Source organism: Sardina pilchardus, chromosome 8 (genome assembly GCF_963854185.1).
Source record: "Sardina pilchardus chromosome 8, fSarPil1.1, whole genome shotgun sequence".
In the NCBI taxonomy this organism is placed as follows: domain Eukaryota; kingdom Metazoa; phylum Chordata; class Actinopteri; order Clupeiformes; family Clupeidae; genus Sardina; species Sardina pilchardus.
In genome coordinates this window covers 30,422,308-30,447,417 of record NC_085001.1, presented here as the reverse complement: position 1 = coordinate 30,447,417, position 25,110 = coordinate 30,422,308, and the positions used below count along the sequence as shown (strand labels likewise).

At 48.2% G+C, this 25,110-nt stretch overlaps 1 protein-coding gene across 3 annotated transcripts in view; it reads right to left on the bottom strand.

Annotated features, from left to right (window-relative positions):
* LOC134089193 (ras-specific guanine nucleotide-releasing factor RalGPS1) overlaps positions 1–18,270 on the bottom strand; it is a 175,439-nt gene extending 157,169 nt beyond the window's left edge. Inside the window, exons 1-4 of one of the 3 annotated variants that reach the window (XM_062543549.1) lie at positions 17,939–18,270; positions 4,769–4,872; positions 1,796–1,828; positions 1,509–1,590 (exon numbers count right to left, since the gene is read on the bottom strand). In XM_062543549.1, the coding sequence (XP_062399533.1) occupies positions 1,509–1,565 (57 nt within the window). In that variant the 5' untranslated portion in view covers positions 1,566–1,590; positions 1,796–1,828; positions 4,769–4,872; positions 17,939–18,270. The remainder of the gene's footprint in view (positions 1–1,508; positions 1,591–1,795; positions 1,829–4,768; positions 4,873–17,938) is intronic. The other 2 variants (XM_062543548.1, XM_062543550.1) reach the window with 2 other exon arrangements.
* Positions 18,271–25,110: the final 6,840 nt, after the last annotated feature.

The following is a 25,110-nucleotide window of genomic DNA, read 5'->3' as shown; positions in this document are numbered from 1 at the left end:
GGTGCTTGATTTCGTACACCTGTGGAAAGGGACCTGATGAAACCCATGAATAAAGATTCAAATCACCACCCGGGCAAAATGTAAAACCATCCACCGTGGCAATGCTCTTACTTTCAAAAGGCTCAAATGTATCCATCATTTTACTTTCAAAAGGCTCAAATGTATCCATAATTGTACTTTTTAAACGCTCAAATCACCTCGGCAAAATATAAGCCCCTGCATTGTGTCAGTACTGTTCCTGGTGATCTATACAGTAAATATATATAAGCTCTAGCCCTACAGAAGTGAAATATAAACCCTTCCATCACCACCTGATCCCCGAAATGTGCCATATAAACCCCATCAGTCAGCAAGTGAAATATACTCTTCAGCGCAACACGTTAAATGTTCCCCCACAAGGGACATCTCAACGTGCGTTAGTCCTTAAAGTACCCTAGTCCTGGCGCCTCAAACTGACACTTTAAGACCCCCACCGTTGGCCTTGTCCTCAGAGTAAAATAGGAAGGCCTCAATCACTGGTTTGGCTCCTTCCAGTGAAATATTAGGGTCTTTACTCATCGGCGGGGGCTATTCCAGGGGTGAAACTTAAGCTCGCCCGTTGCTGCCTGATCTCTCAAACTGACAAGTTGAGGCTTCACGGCGAAGTTCTCCCGACATGTGGAGCGCTCCGCAGCGGAGCTCTTCTGACACGTGGAGGTCGCCACGGCGACGTGGGCTGGCGGGCGGCGAGGTGCGGAGAGCCGCGACGGAGCTGATCTGAGGCCTGGCGGACCGACCGACGCCGAGAGGAAGGACCTCTACGATCCATCATCTCCCTGGCGAGGGAACGGCGGACGGCAGATTAAGAGACAGCTGGCCACACCGGAGACAGACGCCGACCGCCACTGCCGCCGCCAGTTGGGTTGGTCCAGAGCTGATGATTCATGTGGACCGACGCGCCGTCATCACGCTGGCCAGACTGCGCCAGGATCAGCAGAGGCATGAGATCTCCTGCGCTCTCAGGCCTACAGAGCAGCACTCCTCACTGCGCCAGGATCAGCAGAGGCATGAGGTCTCCTGCACTCTCAGGCCTACAGAGCAGCGCTGCTCTCTGGGTGATGGCTTCAGCAGATGCTCTGATGCTAACAGACTGCTGTCACTGTGAGTTTACGTCTTCATACGCTCACTCAAGGTCATCATCCCAGGGACACTCAACTGCACGGAGGCCCACAATTAAAACATTATTTTACTCTCTTCTAACAAACAGGTCCACAAGCCAGTTTGTGGCACAGGATTACAGTGTGTGTAAGGTGTGTGTAAAGTGTGAGTAAGGTGTGTGTGTGTGTGTGTGTGTGTGTGTGTGTGTGTGTGAGGTGTGTGTAAGGTGCCCGTTCCTGGCACAGGATGTAAAGTGTGTGTAAGGTGTGTAAAAGGTGCCCGTTCTATTCTGTGTGCTTGTGTGTGTGTGTGTGTGTGTGTGTAAAGTGTGTGTGTGAGTGTGTAAAGTGTGTGTGAGGTGTAAAACTCACGTCTGGAGAGGCGGAGGTGATGCTGACGCTGGCGGGGAGCCCATTCCTCCTGTACATGCTCTCAGCCCTCACACATCATCACCTGCAACACACACACACACACACACACACACACACACACACACACACACACACACACACACACACACACACACACACACACACACACACACACACACACACACACACACACACACATACACACACACACACACACACACACACACACACACACACACACACACACACACACACACACACAGGTTAATACAATCCTCACATATCACCTGTACATGCTCTCAGCCCTCACACATCATCACCTGCAACACACACACACACACACACACACACACACACACAGTTAATACAATCCTCACATATCACCTGTACATGCTCTCAGCCCTCACACATCATCACCTGCAACACACACACACACACACACACACACACACACACACACAGTTAATACAATCCTCACATATCACCTGTACATGCTCTCAGCCCTCACACATCATCACCTGCAACACACACACACACACACACACACACACACACACACACACACACAGGTTAATACAATCCTCACATATCACCTGTACATGCTCTCAGCCCTCACACATCATCACCTGCAACACACACACACACACACACACACACACACAGGTTAATACAATCCTCACATATCACCTGTACATGCTCTCAGCCCACACACATCATCACCTGCAACACAACACACACACACACACACACACACACACACACATCATCATCATCATCACCTGTAACACACACACACACACACACGCACACACACATACCAGTTGTGTCACTGTCTGTCATGTAAAGTTATACAGAAAACACATAAAGTAGAGGCAAAATAGCCAAGAGAAACCAGCATGTATTAAAGGTAGGGTAGAAGATCCTGGAAAACGATTCCAGTCGTCACACCTCCAGAGTACAGGAACGTGCGATGCTTGTTCACGAGCGGGAGGGAGGAGCAGATTGCAGTTTGATGGATGCATCAGAATCCAATCATAGTTAACAGTCCGTTCAGTATGATTGGATTGTATTTTTCCTGGATTGGTCGTTCTAGAGGCCACTAAAACTTTTAATTTTGTGTCAAAACGTTTAATTAATTGGTTGCAATGGGGGTGTGAAGAGTATCTATTTTAAAAAATGCTCCAGAGAGCATGCCCCAAACATCTCCTACCCAACATTTAAGTCACCCTGTCTAGAGAAGCAGCTGCAATGCATATATAAGTCCAGCAGAGGGAGTGCTTCTCCATGTATGAGTGTGTGAGCAGCTTCTCCCAGCAGACCTGTGTGTCTTACTGCCTCTGCCCTACATTCAGAGCAGCAGCCAGCCACTTCTCATTAAGACACAACCAGGCAGGACCTCCCCCCATCAACACACACACTCAGCACTACTCTCAGCACACACTCTTTCTCTCTCTCTCTCTCTCTCTCTCTCTCTCTCTCTCTCTCTCTCTCTCTCTCTCTCTCTCTCTCTCTCTCTCTCTCTCTCTCTCTCACACATACACACACATACACACTCACACAATCAGCACTACTCTCAGCACACACTCTTACTCTCTTTCTCTCTCTCTCACACACACACACACACACACACACACACAACACTACTCTCAGCAGCACACACTCTTACTCTCTCTTTCTCTCTCTCTCTCACACACACACACACACACACTCAGCACTACTCTCAGCACACACTCTTACTCTTTCTCTCTTTCTCTTTCACACACACACACACACACACACACACACACACACACACACACACACACACACACACACACACACACACACGTACGCATGCACTACTCTTTGCACACACACCTCAGCACACACACCTCAGCACCATCATCAAATTAGCACTCAATCTTATTCACAGACACCCATCCCCAAATCAACACTCACTTTCACTCACACTCTAACCTCATCTTTACACACACACACACACACACACACACACACACACACACACACACACACATGCACACACATACATACACACACACAGGATGCTTATGCTATCTCATCAAACGGAGACCTAAAATACACAGAATATTTATGCTACCTCATCAAACGGAGACCTCAAATGCACATACTGTAATGTGTGCTACCTCATCAAACGGAGACCTCAAATACACACAATGTTTACGCTACCTCATCAAATCAAGACCTCAAATACACAAAATGTTTATGCTACCTCATCAAACGGAGACCTACAGTATGCTACCTCATCAAACGGAGACCTCCTACCACTCGTGCAGTAGCATGGAGAGCCCCTATTAGGTTCTTAAGTCCGGCGTCAAGGGCCCACAGCTGTTTTGTGAAAAGACGTTTACTAGCGCAGTCAGGTGTTTTTTGCAACTGGTAAACTTTGTCATCATCACCTCCATTTTAGCAACTGTAAAACAAAATCGCTAAACTTTAACAGAGTAATTTCTGCAGCTGTGCAGCCAGACGATATATATTTGAGGGTCACGTCCAGGCTTCCGCGAAAAATATGACTTGATTATGTTGAGGCAGCATGTCAATAAGAAGTTGACAATTTCCTTAAAGGCTACTGTCTATAGGGAATAAAAAGTGAGTTTGAAAGCCCTTGGACCCGGAAAGAGATTTATTATCCCATTATTACATCATAACTTCATAACCGAATTCCCATCTAGTCCAACTGGCCCCAGACAAACACAGACCACTGTCCACATTCACACACACACACTCACACACACACACACACACACACACACACACACACACACACACACACAAACACACACACACACAAACACACACATTCAGCTCTACTCTCAGCAGACACTGTCCAACGCCAGCATGGGGGCTGAGGGAGGGTGGAGCGGGCCGTTGCCAGGGCAACCCCTGGAGGTGGCAGTTATTATGGGATGGGTGGTGTAGTAAGAGATGAGCGAGGCATATTCAGCTCGAGATCAGAAAGAGCAGCCTCAGCAATGTGTCAACGGCCCCGGAGGAATCTACTGACAGAGCAGCCGCGAAGGAGGGCGTGCACACACACACACACACACACACACACACACACACACACACACACACACACACACACACACACACACACACACACACACACACACGCACGCATACAGAAACACAAACACACACAAACACTCCTGTCCCACAAACCTGCTAACCTCCACTTCAGGACAGGGCAGCCAGAGTGTTTGGATGCTGATGAGTGTGTGTGATGTGTGTGTACGTACCCATGGTGTTTGGATCTTTTCTTACATCCCTGACCCCCTCAGAGCGAGGCTGGACACAGCAGCATCTCATCCATTGGCCAGGACCGACTATCAAGGGAAGAGAGCTGTGAGAGGAGAGAGAGAGAGAGGGGGAGAGAGAGAGAGAGAGAGAGAGAACGGGGGGAAAGTGAGAAAGGTAAAGAGAGAGTTATTATAAATACTTAAACAGCTACCATAATAATGTTCTGTATGGACAGTGTATCAAGAGGATCTCTGTAGATCTGTGTTAAGGGGATCTCTGTGTTAAGGGGATCTCTGTGTAAAGGGGATCTCTGTAGGTTTGTGTAAAGGGGATCTCTATGTAAAGGGGATCTCTGTAGGTTTGAGTAAAAGGGATCTCTGTGGGTTTGGGTAAAGGGGATCTCTGTGGGTTTGAGTAAAGGGGATCTCTGTGGGTTTGGGTAAAGGGGATCTCTGTGGGTTTGAGTAAAGGGGATCTCTGTGTAAAGGGGATCTCTGCTCTACACTAGTTTCTCCTCTTTCATCACAGCATTGGCTGCAGAGGCCATCGCCGGCTTTAGAGTGTGTTAGAGTGTTTTGGAGTGTGTTTCAGTGTGTGTGTTGAAAGGGTGTGTGTGTGTGTGTGTTTGAGGGGCCGTTTTAATGTGTCCAGCTTGTGACCAGAGTGTTTCCCAGCAGCAGATGAGGCAGGGGGGATAATCAGCCCAATGCTGCACCTGTTCTCACACACACACACACACACACACACACACACACACACACACACACACACACACACACACAGAGCTGTCCACACACACCAACAGAGCCCGACAGGGTGTACATGATTCTCCTAATATTCAACCACAGCTGTTTATCAGAGCTTCACAGCTGTGCAAAGTGCTTCCCCCCACCTCCCAACCTCACCTCCTTTCCTCCTCACCCTCCTCTCCTCCTCCTCCTCACCCTCCTCTCCTCCTCTTCCTCTCCTCCTCACCTCCTCTCCTCCTCACCTCCTCTCCTCCTCCTCACCTCCTCCTCTCCTCCTCCTCACCTCCTCATCTACTCAGAGCAGGAAAGGGAAAGCAAACTTACAGCACTCGACTCTGCCACAAGTCCCAGCTAATAACTACCACGAATCCAATAACCACACACTCTACCACCAGTCCAATACCTACACACTCTACCAATAACCACACACTCGACCACCAGTCCAATAACTACACACTCTACCACCAGTCCAATAATGGCACACTTTGTCTGTTTGTTGCTGTACCAAATCAAGCTCAGTATGAAGCTCTGAGGGCCATGGATTGTGTCTAGTCCTGAAGACGCTGAGAAGACTTGCTTGCTCACACACTAGACTACCCCCATGCCCAACACACACACACACACACACACACACCCTCACAGTTACATTTGTTTGTGTGTTTGTGCTGACACTGTTCTGTTGGCTCTCCCTGAGAACAGCCAATCAGGGCCTGAGAATCAGATGCAGGTGCTGGCTACCATAGCAACCACAGAGGTAACTATAAACATTGTCCTTTTCCGAGCAGGCACTGCAGTGAACTATGCTGCCAGTTACAAATGCATCATCTGCGCTGACAGGGGACTACTGGCTATGTCTGCCCTTCAGTTGACCACGACAAGGACGCTTCCGGAAAAATCCTCCACTTCTCCAGCATACCACACCAGCACACAGCACACCGAGCTCCACAAGGAACAGCGCCTCGCCACTCAGTCAGCATTCTGATAAGGTGAGGAAAACATACAGACACAACACACCCACACACACACACACACCATATACTGTACATACACATACATCTATCAAATAGAGGGACACTGTTCACAAAACATTATACACACACACACGCAGCATACTACAACACACACACACACACACGTATACAGTATATAATCCAGACCGTATACAGTATATAATCCAGACTGTATATAATCCAGACCGCATACGGTATATAATCCAGACCATATACAGTATAATCCAGACCGTATACAATATATAATTCAGACCATATAATCCAGACCGTATACAATATATAATCCAGACCATATAATCCAGACCGTATACAATATAGAATCCAGACCGTATACAGTAAACAATCCAGAGCATATACTGTACATTATACAATCCAGACCATATATAATCCAGACAGCATTGTATATCGCTGTGTAGTATTAATCCTGAGGTCATGAGAGCATAGTGTATATCAGATGACTTGCCAAGGGGCTTGTGAGAGCAGATCTGTTCCCCATAACAGTCCCCACTGCAGCAGAGAGGGAACCTGCAGTTCCCTCAGCCTCTCACTGACACCACACGAGCTTCAGTTACGCGCTGCTCAGCTGGAGTCAGAGCAAAGCTAATGATCATAATGACTGCATGTGTTTGCACGTCTCCAGAGACAGGCTGGCACATACTGTATTGCTCTGTTCTACCACGGCGGAACCTGCAGAGCTCAGCGGAGCTGGATTAATGTGCGCCATATACAGCAGCGCTCCTGTGTGGGCATCTGAGGCTGCACTTTGCTCATCTCCAGATAAATCAGCAGCCTTTAGAATCAGCTGTCAGTGCACACGGGCCACAGTGTGTGATATGAAGGCACAACTGAGTTAGAACTGACACGTCCGGCCCACACAAACCCCCCAGTCCACAGTGTGTGATATGAAGGTACAACTGAGTTAGAACTGACACGTCTGGCCCTCATAGACCCTCCTGCATATGACCGATTATTTTCCCTACTTTGGTTGCAGAGCAGCTGACTAGCTTCTGTGGAAGCTACACACCAGGACCCCCCCCCCCCACTCTACAGACCCTGCTACACACCAGGACCCCCCCACTCTAAAGACTCTGCTACACACCAGGATCCTCCATCCCCCACTGTAAAGGCTAAACAGCAGGACCCTCATATTCCAAGACCCAGCCACTGTGGAGGCTACACAGCAAGAGTCCCCCCACACTAAAGACCCCCCCCGCCCCCCTTCATGGAGACTACACAGGACCCCCCCTGGCCTACAGACCCAGGCTACATGAGTGTGGAGCAGGAGGATCCCTCTGTGAGGCCCAGAGGTCCGATCCGTGTGTGTGTGGCACTGCCCTACAGCGTGGGAACACACACCGCGGCGCTGCTACACACACGTGCCAGCTGTGTGGAGGAGACCACCGTCACCGAGCGTTACTATGACAACCAGAGCTTCCTGCTGGCCTCCAGAGGGGCGTGGCTCAGCCGGCAGAATGACCAATGGAGACTGATTCTAGAGAACACACCTCAACCCACGGCCACAATGAACAGAGATGCAGGTATACCAGGTGTGCCAGGTGTGCAAGGGGTCCCAGGTGTGCCAGGTATATCAGGTGTGCCAGGCACTATACCTGGTATAGGTGTGCCAAGTGTGAAAAGTATACCAGGTGTGCCAGCTGTGCCAGCTGTGCCAGGTGTGCCAGGTATACCAGGTGTGCCCGGCCACAGTGCCTCTGTTCCGGAGGGGTCCAGGTGCCGAGAGCTGACAGAGCCCAGCGTCATCGCCTCACAGCTGGCCGAGCACCTGGACCTGCCCACACTGCTGCCCCCAACGCTGCCCCCTGCTGCTCCAGGCGCCCATGCCAGTGCAGAGGACCTCCTGGAGCACTTCCTGGAGAGGGCGGGCATCCGCAGCTTTGCCAGCGGTGCCCGCAGCAGCAGGAGCTGCTACGCCCTGCCTGGGGGGTATCAGCTGGTACTGGAGAGGGTGTACGATGGGGCAGCTGATCCACCTTTGACCTCAGAGGAAACACACTTCCAGGCATACGAGGAAGCTGACGCTCCTTTGACCTCAGAGGAAACATACTCCCAGGTGTACGATGGGGCAGCTGATGCACCTTTGACCTCAGAGGAAACACACATTGCACCTACCTCCATGCTGGCTGAGACACACGGGGCCTCTCGTGATGCTAAGGCCACGCTGCAGCAGGAGGAGGCAGATGTGAGAGCGAGCAGTGAAGGAGCCACATGGAGGTCTGGGGACCCAGCACCCAACAGGGCAGCAGCAGCATGGAGGTCTGAGGCTCTGGCCACTGCAGTCCTGCAGAAGGAGGTGGACGTGCTGGACATCAGCAGAGAGCTGGACGAGATGGACAAGATGGCTGCAGAGCTGGGGCTCAGAGCCAGACCCCCTGGAGGAGACGTCTCTCTCTCCAGAGCCACACAGACAGCTGTCTCGCTCTAAGGACACTAGCAGCTATCTTACTCAGGATGCGACCTACAGCTGTCACACTCTCAGGACACTAACCTACAGCTGTCACACTCTCAGCATACTAGCTACAGTCATCTCACTCTCAGGATACTACAACTGTCTCACTCTCAGGATACTACAACTGTCTCACTCTCAGGATACTAACCTACAGCTGTGTCACTCTCAGGAAACTACAAATGTCTCACTCTCAAGATACGACCTACAGCTGTCTCACTCTCAGGACACTAACCTACAGCTGTCACACTCTCAGCATACTAGCTACAGTCATCTCACTCTCAGGATACTACAACTGTCTCACTCTCAGGATACAACCTACAGCTGTCTCACTCTCAGGATACTACAACTGTCTAACTCTCAGGATACAACCTACAGCTGTCTCACTCTCAGGATACTACAACTGTCTAACTCTCAGGATACAACCTACAGCTGTCTCACTCTCAGGATGCAAACCTACAGTCATCTCACTCTCAGGATACTAACTCACAACTGTGTTCACTCTCAGGATACTAAGCTACACCACAACATAATGGGACATTTCTTTCTAGCTTATTATACTGTTGTTCAAAAGCTGAAGAGCCAATTATCACATTTCCTTCCTTCCAAAAGACCAACAGTAACTGAACAGTCAGGCCTCCAGCAGAGACTGGCATGTGTGCCTGCAAATTAACACTGAAACGTCACTCTGGCTAAAGAGGCGGTCGATTCGCTCCCCGAGTCCTGCAGGTGTGTTTGTGTGAGTGTGTGAGTGTGTGTGTGTGTGTGTGTGTGTGTCAGACTCAGGCTAAACAGGCTGCTAGGAGCCATGTGAAGTGTGTGTGTGTGTGTGTGTGTGTGTGTGTGTGTGTGTGTGTGACTCTGGCTAAAAAGACTGCTGAGACCTGCACATGTGATCACTGATGATTGTGTGAGTGTGTGTGCTCAGTGTGTGTGTGTGCGTGACTCTGGCTAAAGAGGCTGCTGAGACCTGCAGGTGTGATCTGTGCACCAGTTCAGACCTCCAACAGTTCGCCAACTGCACAGACATCAGTGGTTACTGTGGCAACACAGCAAGTGGCAGCATGTTTATAATTTCATTCTTGGCAGACGGAGCAGACTCAGCTGCAGGCAGGAGAGTTTGCTGGCCCAGAGCTTGTCAATGCTATCGCTAGTTTCCTAGCAGTTTCCTTCTTTAAATTAAATTGAGCCAGCTCAGAGCTCTCAATGCTAACACTGCACTCCAGTCAGCGTCTCTTCTTCTATCAGTGAACTAGCCTGAGATATTAGCATGATAGCGCTACACTCCAGTCAGATTCCATACTTATCTCAATGAACCTGCCCAGAGCTAGCATGATAGCGCTACACGCCAACCTCCAGTCAGCTGCCTTTCTAATCTCAACAGAACTTTTAGTGTCAATGCTGATGTAAGATCTCAGACAACCAATCAGAACGACCTGCTTCCCCGCTAACACAGAACCTCAACTGGCCCAAAGCATTCAGCTCCCTGTAAATACAAGATGTCAGTCAACAAGCCCACAGCATTCCGTTTCACTGGCTCTCAGAGGCACTCTCGGAAGCGCTCTCTGCACGGAGGCTCATGTTCTGAGCAGCAGACTCATCCGCCATCTGATCTGACAACCCCAAATCTCCCTGGCGGTACGCCTCTTACTGTCACCACGGGGACACTCTGCCCCCCCAAACCCCCCCGCCCCCCCGCCCCCGACTTCACCACCCCTCACCAGGACGGCTCCATTAGCAGTCCGCTCAGGATAATTACCCCCTTTAATAAGGCTCAGGCCGTGACAGGCTATACTTTCACAAAGCCGCCACCGCCGCTGCCTCCCCTGTCGGAGTCGGTCTCCGCGCCACGCCAAGCCAAGCCAGCCTCCTGAGAGGCATTCAGTGGAGGAGAAATCCCTCATTTTGTCTCCTCAAAAATGCACCAATCTGTGGAAACATTCTTCGGTGATTAGTGCATCTCGCTGCGGATCTACCCACAGCCTGGCGTCTATATTTAAACAGCCGAGCGTGTCGGTGACGGCAGCGAGACGGCCACACAATGGGGGGATCTGCGGCTGGAAGGAGCCTGTTCTCACCGGAGCCGTCTTCTCCCTGGACACAGTCCAGCTCCAAGGGATGGGAGATTAACCAGAGAGATGCGGAACCAGCGCTAGAACATACAAACACAAACACACACATACAGTACACACACATACACACAGCTAGACCATCTAGAGCACTGGCACAGAATCTGTAGCGCACACACGCGCACGCACACACACACACACACACACACACACACACACACACACACACACACACACACACACACAACATTAACACACACATACTGTACACACATACAAAGACACACAAAGACACACACACACAGAACACAGGCAGCCAGCACAGAACTCAATTTCCTCATCCTAGTGAGTCTCACAGCATCAGACAAATATCTTGCAGAACCACAGCACCCAAACAGGCACAGAACCAGAGCACGTGCTGCCCTGCCCGCTTGTCTAACCCGCATGCCAGGCGAGTCAGTGATGCTCTTACTGAAGACGAGAGGGCACAACACAGCCGTCCTTACGGGGGCACAGGACACAAAGACCCACTTCATCATCACATCACATCACATCACACGCACACACACACACACGCACACGCACAGCTAATAATAAATCCTCCGCGATACAATGTGAAGTTGTGAAGTTTTAAACGAACTGTCACGTTGCATCCAAGCTGAAATACAGACGCTCAGTGAAACTCACACAGAAATAACATTGAGCTGATTTTAAGGACTCCTGCAGGCCTGGGCTAGACTGGGTAAACCCGGCCTGATCCGCCGTCAATTGGATTTCGTCCTGCAGCTCAGGCTGGATATGTATCTGCTTCCTGTCCACGTCTGCTGGAACCAATCACAAACTGGCTTATCCACCAGGCGCACCGGGATCGTTGGTCTGATTGGTTGATGGACTATCCAAAAGCGTACAGAGTCATTTGAACTATGGCCATTGATCACGCCTCTTGTGCAGTAGAAATACAGCGCAGACTCCCCAGACTAATGTTCAATCTTAAAGATTAGGCTTGGTATGGTGATAGCCAGACTAACATTCACACACACACACACACACACACTAGTATGGTGATAGCCAGGCTAGGCCTGTGCTCCATAACACACAGACTAGCCTACAGTAGACTAGTGGACTGTGGACTCAGAGGAGTCAATGGGGGCAGCAGTGCAGTAGGTCTGCCAATGAAAACATTATTCGGCCTCATATTTGCTTCCTGTTTACATCCACTCATATATATAGCTCATACATGTGCAACCATATGCTCAACAATGTGCTCCGCAAACCTGCTTTGTGAATCAGGGCACTGTGTGTGTGTGTGTGTGTGTGTGTGTGTGTGTGTGTGTGTGTGTGGATGTGTGAGTGTGTGTGTGTGGATAGACAGAAGGTGAAGGACATCTTTCGCCTTCCTGCTGAACTCCCATGATGCATTTCTCCGGCCACCGGTCTGCTCTGGACTCAGTGCCGCTGCTGTGCGGAGCAGTCTGGTGACCACGGGTCACTTTAGTCCACCATAGTGTGTGTGAGTGTGTGTGTGTGTGCGTGTGTGTGTGTGTGTGTGTGTGTGTGTGTGTGTGTGTGTGTGTGTGTGCGGAGCAGCAGTCTGGTGACGAGAGGTCACTCTAGTCCATCTCCTCCTTCAGACCTCCACTGGGCAGACGCCTTCTGACGGTCAACAGCGCCCAGCTCACAGTCAGATGGACAGCACACCTCTGGGACTGGGCACGTGTGTGTGTGTGTGTGTGTGTGTGTGTGTGTGTGTGTGTGTGTGTGTGTGTGGGGTACTGGCGGACTCCATGCTCCAAACCGCACAGACAGGCAGCCATCTGTCCCCCTAACAGTCTCGTCACTGAAGGCTCTGAAGAGAGGCAGAGCTGCGGGCAGTGCCAGACACACACACACAGGCAAACACACCACACACACACACACACACACACACACACACACACACACGCACACACGCACACACGCACACACCAGGCTAGGACATAGCCTTACTGTACAGGCCTGCATATTTTTGAAATCCTCTACCTGGGAAAGAGAGGGAGCTTCATATCCCAGGCAAGCTAAGATGCCAGTGCATGATATGCTGTTAGAGTCTGCACACTTACACACACACACACACACACTTCAACTTTAACCAAAGGACCCTCCCATGGTCACATTTCAGAGCGTATTTATGGCTTATTTCACTCCTCATACACACACATACACACACACACACACACACACACACACACACACACACACACACACACGTCTCTACCTTAACTCTGAACCTGCATGACAATTAGTAGCCATAGTAACCACAGAACAAACACACATTGCAGGAATGAGATTTGTCTTTGACGTGTCAGATCCTCGCATGTCCTGAGGCACACCTACCACTGACCTCTGCACACACACACACACACACACACTTGCCCTGATTAATCTAGTCCCTTGCTAGTAACTGCTCTTCCTGTCTCCTGTTCACTAGATATTTAACCCAGCCCCCCACACACAAACCCTACACACAAACACACACACACAAACACACACACACACACACACACACACACACACACACACACACACACACACACACACACACACACACACACACACACACACACACACACACACACACACACACAGCTCCACTCTCAGTGACTACGACCATCTGAGCTGATCGGCCTACTTTACACACCTCAGGTCTTTCCAAGCAGCTGACAGACTTCTACAAGTACACAGGAGACAATGTCCACAAGATTCATCCAACAGCTATGATTCACACTAACCTAACTCTCTTTAACAAATATTACACTTCACTGCAAATCCAAATGTCTTTAGAAAATGGCAAATGAGTGGATAGAATAAAATATAATAAACATATATCAATCTGAAGCTCTGTAGTTGTGTTTTTATGGGTGTACCAGGAATAGCAGCAGTGATTTCCAAGGCCAGGTCAATGCCAAGTCATCTCTGCTGCAGTGAGTCCAGGTGAGAGTGACAGCTGAACTTAAGGACATCACGTCAGCAACTCCAGCGTGTATTCCCTCATTCAGTCCTCCCTGAAGTGGACTTCTCCTGCCAGAGGCCTCTCTCTCTCACTCACACACACACACACACACACACACACACACACACACACACACACACACACACACACACACACACACACACACACACACACACACACACACACACACACACACACACACACACACACACACACACACACACACACACACACACACACACACTCATAACCCCGTATTTGCGCGCTGAGAGGTGGACTTCTGGCTCCAGAGTTGCACAAGACTCGGCCAACAGCCCCTGTCATCGCATCAGGCACTCCCCCGCACACTAGGGCTTCAAAACATCAAACACTTCAACTTATAAATGTAAACCAGCTTGTTTATAACACTCTCTGCCATCTAAAACACACACACACACACACACACACACACACACACACACACACACACACACACACACACTCCAGCTTTTCTGTATAATAACACACACTGGCCTCAGGTGAAGCAATCCTCTACTCACACCAAGCCACTCCAACCAGGAACCTCCACACAACAGGACAGGGCTGGCCAGACTGACACCAGTGTCAAACATATGACTTCATAATGGCCACACTACAGTACAGATGCATCACACACACACACACACACACACACACACACACACACACACACACACACACACACACACACACAGATTGTTTTTCATAGAGAAGTAAAATCAGAAAGTGCATACTCTAGAGCACAAAGGGAGAGGCAGTGCAGGGAGAGAGCACTACTCAGCTGTGGAGCAGAGGAAACAAAAGCCCTATTATATTGTGGAAGTGACTCTTCCGCAGCTCAGCCCCACGCCGACCAACATTGTGTTTTAGGCCGTGCGTGTGTTTGTGTGTGTGTGTGTGTGTGTGTTGTGCTTTGCGTCGTTCCACGCTGCGGCAGCGAACAGAGAAAGACCCCTCTAACGGCGCGTGATTGCGTGGGCCCAGGCGGCGGCAGCGGCAGTGAGAGGCAGAAGGAGCCCTCTGCAGCACGGTGTTTGGTGTTTGGTGTTTGTCTCTGGGGACATAAGCTGCGCCACAGCACAGAGTAACTCTCATTAATAATGAAGGACAGCATGTTATGGCCATGCTGAGGCACAGGCTCCATACTACATTGTTACATTTACGTACAACAGTCACCTGAATCGTAGTTTAAGGCACTCACATAGCCTAACACACACGCCACCTTGGGCTTTCCTTCTGAAAGGATGATAACACACACACACTCACACACACACACACACACACACACACACACACACACACACACATGCCACCTGGGGTCTTCCTTCTGATGGGATGTTTGTGAATGGCCAACATCTACTCAAACATGTACCAAATTAAATAAATATAGAGCACTAAGCAAGCCTGCGAGCCTGCTAGAGAACACACACACACACACACACACACACACACACACACACACACACACACACACACACACACACACACACACACACACACACACACACACACACACACACACACACACTCCAGTGAGACAGGGAGAAGCAGAGGAGGCTGGACACATTCATCATTGAGGTTGGCAGGTCACTAAAGCGTCCCGTCAGTCCTTCAAGGCCAAAATAATATGTGTTTAGCACTGCTTGTGTTTTTAGCAATTCTACTGTTCCGTAGGCCTAGTGATTGGTCCCAGATTCATGCAAATGTAACAGTTTATTACTGCCTTACAAATGTCTTTTTATCTCACTGAAGTTGAACAGACTTGGACATGACGGAGAGCAGTGCATCTGAGCTAGACTATTCTGTTATACATCCTGCCAAGGTACACAGTCAATCTTTCAGCAGTGACACATAACACATAACAGCACTGCAATTCTCTCTCACTCTCTCTATCCCTCTCTCTCTCTCTCTCTCTCTCTCTCTCTCTCTCTCTCTCTCTCTCTCTCTCTCTCTCTCTCTCTCTCTCTCTCTCTCTCTCTCTCTCTCTCTCTCTCTCTCTCTCTCTCTCACACACACACACACACACACACACACACACACACACACACACAGATGGTATGTGAGATATATGGTGCCCATATGCTTTGAGTGAGCAGTAAAACAGAGGAGAGCTGCTGGGAATAACACACACATCTACATCCATATGTAAATCAGTGTATGAATGATGGTAGGTGTGTGTCAGACAGGCCTACGACTGAGACACCTCAAACACCGGAAAAATCACTCTGTTCTGCAACCCCTACTCACTGGGTCCTACGCCATCTCAGCAACATGCCCAACATTTAATAATTCAGACTACAGTAAGCTCTGCATGCATTTTTAACAGCCTCAGACTTGCTCCACGGTGCGTTCAACACACTGAGGAAAGTAGTCCACCTCTACCACCAGCATCTCGGACTGGAAAACAACGTAGGACACCTCACAATGAATAAAAAACAAGCTCTCTTTAAAGCCATATTTAATCATTGAACACAGCCTACGCCTACTTATTTCACCACTGGCCTCATGTAAATATTCAAAGGGGAAAAAGCATTATAATTTCCAAAATAACACATTCTATTTTCCAAATCATTACATTCCATTTATTTAAAGGAGAAATCACACATATACCTCAGACATGACCCCAGAGCATAGCGCTGTAGCTGCCTGGTTGCCTTAGTAGTAATTGTAGTAACTCTTTGATAGCCAGGTAAAACAGATTTCCTTTTTCTTTGTAGGCTACTCGGTAATCTAGAGACACGGAGATATATGACAAGTCGCCGGATTTCTCCTTTGATTGGGTAATAATTGTGCCACTGGGTCAGTAGGTTTGGCCCAAAGTTGAACCACGTGTGAAATCCCATCATCTCGTCCTCCACCTCCACCGCACCTTTATCTGCCACACTGAATCCCTGATCCCTGATTCTATCACACCTGCGTGTGTGTGTTTACGCACGCACGCACACAAAGAGACCGAACTTTAAGTCCGTGATCTCCCTGCGCAGATAACCGTACAGTCTACAGCAGCAAAGTGAAAGTACCAAGTCCTCTGTGAAGCTTCGCGTGAGTGAGGCAGAGCTAGTGAAGCCAGGTAGCCTACTTTTCCAGGTGAGCCAGCGTTACTCATTCCCCGGCCGTAGACACAGGGACCGGGAGGCGATCCAAAGTATGAGGCCCGTGGGGTTGGGAAACTGCATACAAATGAGTATCGCTTGTGATCTTTCTCCAGATTAGCTCACACACATTACGCTCAACTGACATCAACGTTCATTAAATCTGAATGTATTGGCCTAGATGGCTGCGCGTCGCCAACAGATGACAGGCCTACCTCCCTGTTTAAAATAAGACAATTTTGATCATTACTATGCCAATTACTGAGGGCAATAACATTGCTGTTGTCTTGGGTTTATTAAGCCATCAGAATGTGATGCTGTAGTGTGGTAGGCTAGGCTATGAACTGACATCCCGTATTAGCATCCAGCCCACCCTCCGTGCGCTGTAGATGTCGTGTTGAGGCATCTGCTGCTGGCGTAAGGTATGCTACCCCACTGACTGCTGCAGATCACTTCATCCGCTGCTGATAACATGCTGCTGTCACCTTTTGACCAAGGCATGCCACCGGAAGCGGGCTAAATGACATGCCTGTCACACCATAAAACGCTATCGAAGTATCCCCATGTTTTCCACTGCATTCGCGGAGATGAAATATGTGCAGCGGTCCTGAGGCAGAAGTCAGTGAGAGCCACACCACCTAGCCTTAAACGTTCACCTTATTCTGTGAAACTCCCCGTGACGCAAACTCAATCAGAACCGCCGCGTTTCTTGCGCCACAATATTTACAAGTGCAAGGGCAACACATTTCAGCCGCGGAGGAGTGGAAATTATACTCACGCTTAATGAGACCGCAGCTTAGGAGGCCGGTGTAAATTCCTCGATTTTAGGCTATCCGCAGAATTCAACACTGTAAAAAAAAATAATCACCGATGTTCTGCCACAAAATATTTTTTAAAAATCCGGCTTGACAAGTGCACTGTCTCTTTCGCTGTCATGCACCTTGCGTGAGACACGTACCGCTATCAATCCAGCGTGATATTACTCCCTCCCATGCGCATCGCGTTTCCTTGCAACGCACATTTCCATGAAGAGACTCGGGGGAACATGGAAATGGTGGATTGGTGTCGTACGGGTCCTCTACCGCCGACAGCAGGAGAGAGGGGGCCCGTGCCAAGGATCTGGGTACCAACACAAGGAAGTGCCAGGTAGGTGTATGTGGTTTGACGGACAGGTGCGTTGGCAAATAGCATCTCCGCTAGCACTGACGGCTAATCCCACCCACACACACAGTGACCAGTTAGTAAATGGGTCAGCGCAGTCGCGCGCAGGTGCATTTCCCCGTGCTGGTACAGCAGAAATCTGACGGGGAGATCGCAATCTGATGCAGGTGGCTGCTCCTGATGACATTGAAAAAATAAACTGTCGCTTTTTTAACATGGATAAAATGTTGCCAAATATATGTGTGTAACATTAACTCAGTTATGCTATTACGCGCTGAAAGAATTGGTCTTCTGTGAGTCTGTGACTGATGGCTTCCAAGTAGACCACCAATAGGCTACATCATGGCATCTGACACCTGCAAACATAGATGTAATTCCCAGTCAAAACGTTCTACAGAAGTTATCTGTTTCTCTCACTCTAGTGTAAGAATCCACTTTGCCCTTCCCTGGGGCAATAGCATTTGTGGCCTACACCCAGGACCAGAGATTGGCCTATTCAAGAATTAAAATGTTTTTTTTTTATTATTATTATTATTATTATTTTTATTTATTTATTTTACATTATAACATGCTGGTGGAAAAGAAAAAAAAAATCTTACCGTGGCCTTCGCTCAACAGTTTCACTTCTGTAGGCCTACATTGTGAAGATGAAACCGGCCTTGTGTTTAGAGCATTGATTGACCCCTAACTATGTGATTCAGCAGCATAGCACATTTACCTTGTGTTTCTTCAACAACAAAAAAAATGTGCAATAACAAATACCTATTATCTTCTCTGTTCCCTTAATGATTTTACTTTATTATTTTTGACATATAAACTGTGATTACAAAATAATGCTACCATACTGATCAGTTTAGTATGCTGGCCTTGGTTTTAGGTAGACTAGTTTGTGATGACCAAAGCAAAGGCTGAAATGTTTGATTTGCGGTTGCAATACTGATTTCTGTATGATGTCTTCAAAACACACCGACTGACAAGCTGGCTAGAGAATTTGAGGTTATCAAACAAATATCTTTATCTGGATCGCCCTCTGCTGGTGTACAAGTGCAATAGCAAGTAAGTAGGATAACTGCACACTATAAGATTATTATTTATTTTTTTTTGAAGACAAAAAAACCACAAATAATTTTTGACAAATCAGCATATTTATTTTACAAACGCATTTTTTCTATCGACATTTCTTTGTATCATAAAAAAGCAATTTACAAGCTTAAGAACAAAAATAAAAAGCAGCACAGAATGATTATGAGTAAAATATATCATTTGAATAAATATATCTTATACTTTTTCATGCTATAAAATAAAGTCATAAATGGCAAGTTATTAGTTACAGCATCAGCTCCAGCTAGCTTCATATACTTCATAGTCTTATAAAACAGTAGAGGTTTGAGGTTCACAGTTGGGTTTGTGAGGTTGTGTGTGTAGTGGACTGCCCAGATGGCAGCCGGCTCCGGGCCGTGTGTGGCACAGACCTGGGCCAGAGCCGGCTGCTCTCTGGGTGTAGGGGTGTGGGCGAGGTGGCTGCTCAGAGGGGAATCCCTAAAGGACTGCTGTGGGTATTGTGTGTGTTCAGTCAAACACACACACACACACGCACCACACAAGTGTGTGTGCGAGTGTGTGTGTGTGCAAAGGAACGTCTTGAGTGGGCCTCTGAGAGACCCCTGAGGCAGATGGTTTTGGAGAGAAGTGCTCGGGGGATCTGGCGCCCCCACCTGAAGAGAAAGTGCACATCAGTCTGATTTCAGACAAGACCGCAAGGACCTGCAGCATGTCTAAAGTGGCAAATCTGATTCTCTTTTTTTTTTGTATTTTTTTTCTTTTTTTCTGAATAAAACTATTAACCCTGAGTTACTACATCCTGTCTTGCTTTCCTGTTTTTGCATCTGTAACATAATCAGTGAGGACCCAACAGGTTCTGAGATCAGTCTGAAACAACAAGCTTTCACAGTTCACACACACACACACACACGGTGTTGAACTTCTACACAGATACGCTCCTCTCTCTCTATGTGGCCGTGAAGGTCCGGCTGGTCTACCCCCACACAGGTGAGGTGAGGTGAGGTGAGGTGAGGTGTGCTCTTGGTTCCGCTGCTCTCTTGGCTCCAATTAGCAGTTGCCTTAGCAGTTGCCTTTTCCTGTCTCCGACTCAAACTAGTCCTCATCGCTGCACCTCTGACTTGTCGTATCTGTCTATAGCCACGTCACGAGACCCAATAATGTTCCCTTCTATCCACGGGTGGTACCTTTAACAGGTCTTTGTCTAAGTGCTGTTCCCCTCTTCTGCCTGTAGATGGGGCTGTTCTAAGTGCTCTCTGGTTGCCCGCATCGCTAGCTTCCTGTTTCAGACTGGTCTCGAGGGGGGGGGGGGGGGGGGGGGGGCACTTTGGGGGGAACCGTCCGAGCAGCCAACCTTTCCCACAATCCCTTTCATATTTGACACAGATGGAGGTGTGACGCCCGCCAGTGGCCTCGCTCAGACACACGGATGGACTCACACACGTACACACAGACATACACACATTTCCTCCCACTCCTGCAGGTCACAAGTGTGTGATATTTGTGTGTGTGTGTGTGTGTGTGTGTGTGTTACTCGTGGAAGTGTGCTAGGAGGAAAAACACCACTTGGATAGAGGTCGCACCTGATGAGCATAAAATCACTCGACCTGTCAAAAACAATTCACAAAAGCGTACATCAAAACGAAAAACATAAACAAAGCAACAAACGAAAGATTGATATTAGAATCCTCTCCTCCTTCGAGTAGAGTTGACCATCTCCCTGACAACCTGATTCCATTCTTGTTTGAGACGAGACGCTCGCTCACACAGAGAGGCTGACGAAAGACCATTGCGCTGTTCTTCAAAACATTATTGCTGTTGCATATTACACAGTGGAGATAGATGGTGGTAGTGGAGAAGCTAAGGAAGACTTCCAAGATTTCTCTTGTATTTTTCACTTTATCGTCGTCTAAATCAGTGTTCATAAACTACCTGAAGTTAGTCAGTTTAAAAAGTCTAAAGGACCAGCTGCAAATTCAAAAAGTAGTCCCACAGCCTTCCCTGTAAACACTTCTCTTTGAGTATTTCCATGGCCTACAAGAGTCACCTGGGTTTCTGTGAGGAGATTCGAAGACAAAGAGCGACTGCAAACAAGAGCGTCATGGTCGGTTGGTTTGTTTGTTTGTAGGAATATCACGGTGCCATTAGTATTAATTGTTTTTTTATAAAGCGCATTAAAATCATTTACATGTGTATACTTCCCCCCCCCCCCTTCCCCCTATAACATATGAGTTCATGTATACTCTGTAGCATATAAAATCAATAAATAAACCTGACCAGACTAAAAGCACCATCCGCGGGGGGAGAAGAGTCCCAACGTTTGCTATTTGAGGCGGTTAAGTTTGAGTCCCTTTAAGAGGGCACGGGAGGCATGACAAGAGAGCCCTCGAGAAGAAAAAGAGAAAAAAAAAATAACACAAATTAAAAACAAGTTCATCTTAAGTGCATGCCAGATGAGACCCAAAAGTATTAACCGCCAATCCTCCCCCTCCCCCAAAAACACCCTTGTTGACGTTCCACAAAAGCGCGAGAAAAAGAAAAGCTCAGATTTGGGTGGAATCCTAGAAAAGTTCTGGTGCGGGACGCATGCATTGGCTACAGGGAGAATCAGGTTCAGCATGCAGGGTGTTGTGTTCCAAGGCCCCCTTCCCCCACACAACCCAATGCTAAGAGTCCGAAAAGAGGCCGAAAGCTCTAATAGGTCAGTCCTCAGACATTAAGAAGAACGTGTAAGGAAAGGTTTGATTGTCCTCTAGAAGATTCTTTTGTTTCTCTACGAGATGCTGAGGTGTTTTCAGTGGACGGACACACCTTCTAGTTCATACCTCTGACCGAAGCAAGACACAGACACACTCATTCACACGCACGCACACACATATACCAAAAGCTCTCTCTCTCCCTACGCTTTAGCATTTTTCTCACATGCTTAAAGGACATGGATCAATTCTAAAATCAAAAAAAAAAATGTATGTGCCTGATTGAAAAAGGTCAAATATGGGTCTATTTTCATAAAATCTTAATGGACAAGACAAACCAATATCAACTATAATCTCATTGCAATAGTAACCTCTTAAATTTGCATACATCTTCTTGGTCATCCTCCTCATCACCATCATCATCATCATCATTTTCATCATCATTAGCACCACTTCCTCATCTTGCGCTCTGGTAGGCCCCTCACCGTTGGCACGCCGACCCGCTTCCTCCCAACCCCTTGGGTCTACCCGCAGGTCAAGGTCACCTCTCTACCGGCTCCTGACCTCTTCTATCTAGCCGCAGGTCAAGGTCACCTCTCTACCCGCTCCTGACCCCTTGACCCAATCACGCTACTGGCAACCACCAAGGCACACATTCAGCTGGACAGACACGCTACCAGAGCCAACACTCACCTCATCATTCTACACACACACACGCTCACACACACACAGGCAATCCCATCAGCACTGTCTGGTTCCCCAAGGGGATTTCCACACAGTATCTCAGTACAGTCCTAACACAGCCATATTCCACAGGGCCCTGAGGACCACTTCCTCCCTGACTCCACGCTACTCTGGCCCGGCGGTCCCGTTCAGCCCTGATCCAACGACCAGGTCAGGTCCACTCCCTAAACACTCAAGCCACACAGCCTGTGCGGGGCCTAACTAACTCACTCTTTGGTTACCATCCACCATCTGTTCTCTTTGCCGAACCATAGAACCTTTGAAGTTAGCCTACAAAAAAGCGACACACCTTAGAGATCCGGTATCTTGCCATTTTTCCTATGGGAAAATAACATGGAGGTTTTGAATTATCGCACCTGTTACACTCTCGCAGGAACGAAGAAGTCTGAAATTGTGATCTTGCGTATGTTAAGATGGCAAACTTAGATTTTTGCTACCCCAGAGCTAACTGCCAATGCAACTTGCCATAGGTAGTTAACTTCAATCAACACCTGGATCTCCTTATATTTGCAAAGATGGCAGCTTTGGTTCCTTTTTGCAGGCAAACTACAGAGGTCTATTCCAGCCTGATTCCAGCGCACAGGTCCCAGGCCTGGGAAGCAGAATTAACAGTCAAAACAGACTGGCGTAATTTCTCAAGGGCAATGTGCAAGTGTGCTTTAGAAAACACCTCGAGCTAGGTAGCTAGTTCCCTACAAATTTGCATTCAGCCACAAGCTAGGCTAGAAAAGGAAGATTTTGGCCATGATTAGCAAGAACAAAACAAAACAAAAAACATAAAATAGAAACTGAAAGCTAAAGTTTGGCTCACCAATCTGCTTGGCGTCATTTGAGCACATGGGATTGTATTGCAGATAAGGCCATCTCCTCTGCAAGGTTCAGGTTTAGTCTAAACTCCCTCTAAAACCCCAGTTAGTCCACTAGACCCAGGGTCTCAGGGTCACAGCCTCCAGTGGGTCTAGACCTCCGATGACGCATTCTTCCCACAGTGACTGACAGGACGCAGGACTTGACACGAGCTTTGACGAGACGGAGGGTATGAAGACACAATGAAGCAAAATAAAATAAGGTAAATAAGAAGCAATATCAAAATGACCCTCCCAACAAACCACACTGATGTAAAATTAAGAATGCACCCTCCATTTTAAATGTTATATATATATATAAGCCAAACCCCCAGCTGAGAGTTCTGTCACCAGCTGTAAACAGAATCATACAGTAGGATGGATGAATGAACGAACGACTTGACTGCGTGAATCCATCACCTGGAGATGAGGTTGATATCATGACGGACCACATAAGCACATGAGGTCATGAAGGCTCACTTACAGATATGCTCTGAATGAATGCATGCATGAATGAGTTAATGCACACATGAATGGGTGAATGAGTTAATGCATACATGAATGGGTGAATGAGTTAATGCACACATGAATGGGTGAATGAGTTAATGCACACATGAATGGGTGAATGAGTTAATGCACACATGAATGGGTGAATGAGTTAATGCACACATGAATGGGTGAATGAGTTAATGCATAGATGAATAGGTGACTGATGTGCAGTATGGACACAGATCTGATGTCCTATACAAAAACGCTTAGTGAGTGTGAGTGTGTGTGTGTGTGTGAATGCACCATATTGAGTTAATACATTACTGTAAAACAAATACAGAACAATGTCGTTGTTCTATGGCCACAGGTAGATAAGCCTTGAAGTCGGCTCACAAGGGACATGGTCAGAGAGAGATGGTCAAGGGAATGACCAGGTGATAACGGCTCTGTTGCCATGGGAGACATACGTCATCCGAGTGTGGAGGTATTATGGGGTGCAACCTGTGACCTTCAGCTGTGACCCTGGGCGACTCCGAGCCCTCAAGAGCAGAACACCGAGGACACTGCGCCAGAGCCTCGGGCAGCTGCTCCGTCAATAAGACCAGCACAGAACCCCGGAGAACCGCATAGAACCGCTCATATCCGCACGTTCACGTCTCCAACCAGCTCCCAGCTCCCACACAGGAAATTAGAGAGGAGTTCTTAATTCCTTAATTCCGCCTTATTAATGCCTTAATCCTTCTCTCAGATGGAGGCAAGGCAAAGTGCTCTTTCTCTCCTCCAGTTTTCCTCGCTCCCTCTCTCTCCCTCCCTCCCTCCCTCCCACACACACTCACAAAGAACATGCTGACAATATTGATTCTCTAATGAAGCCAACCAACAGTATTTCTGCCCCACAGAGCGGACATTTTTTTTGTCAGCTACCCCTACCCCTTCCCTGCCAGTTGCCCCTACCC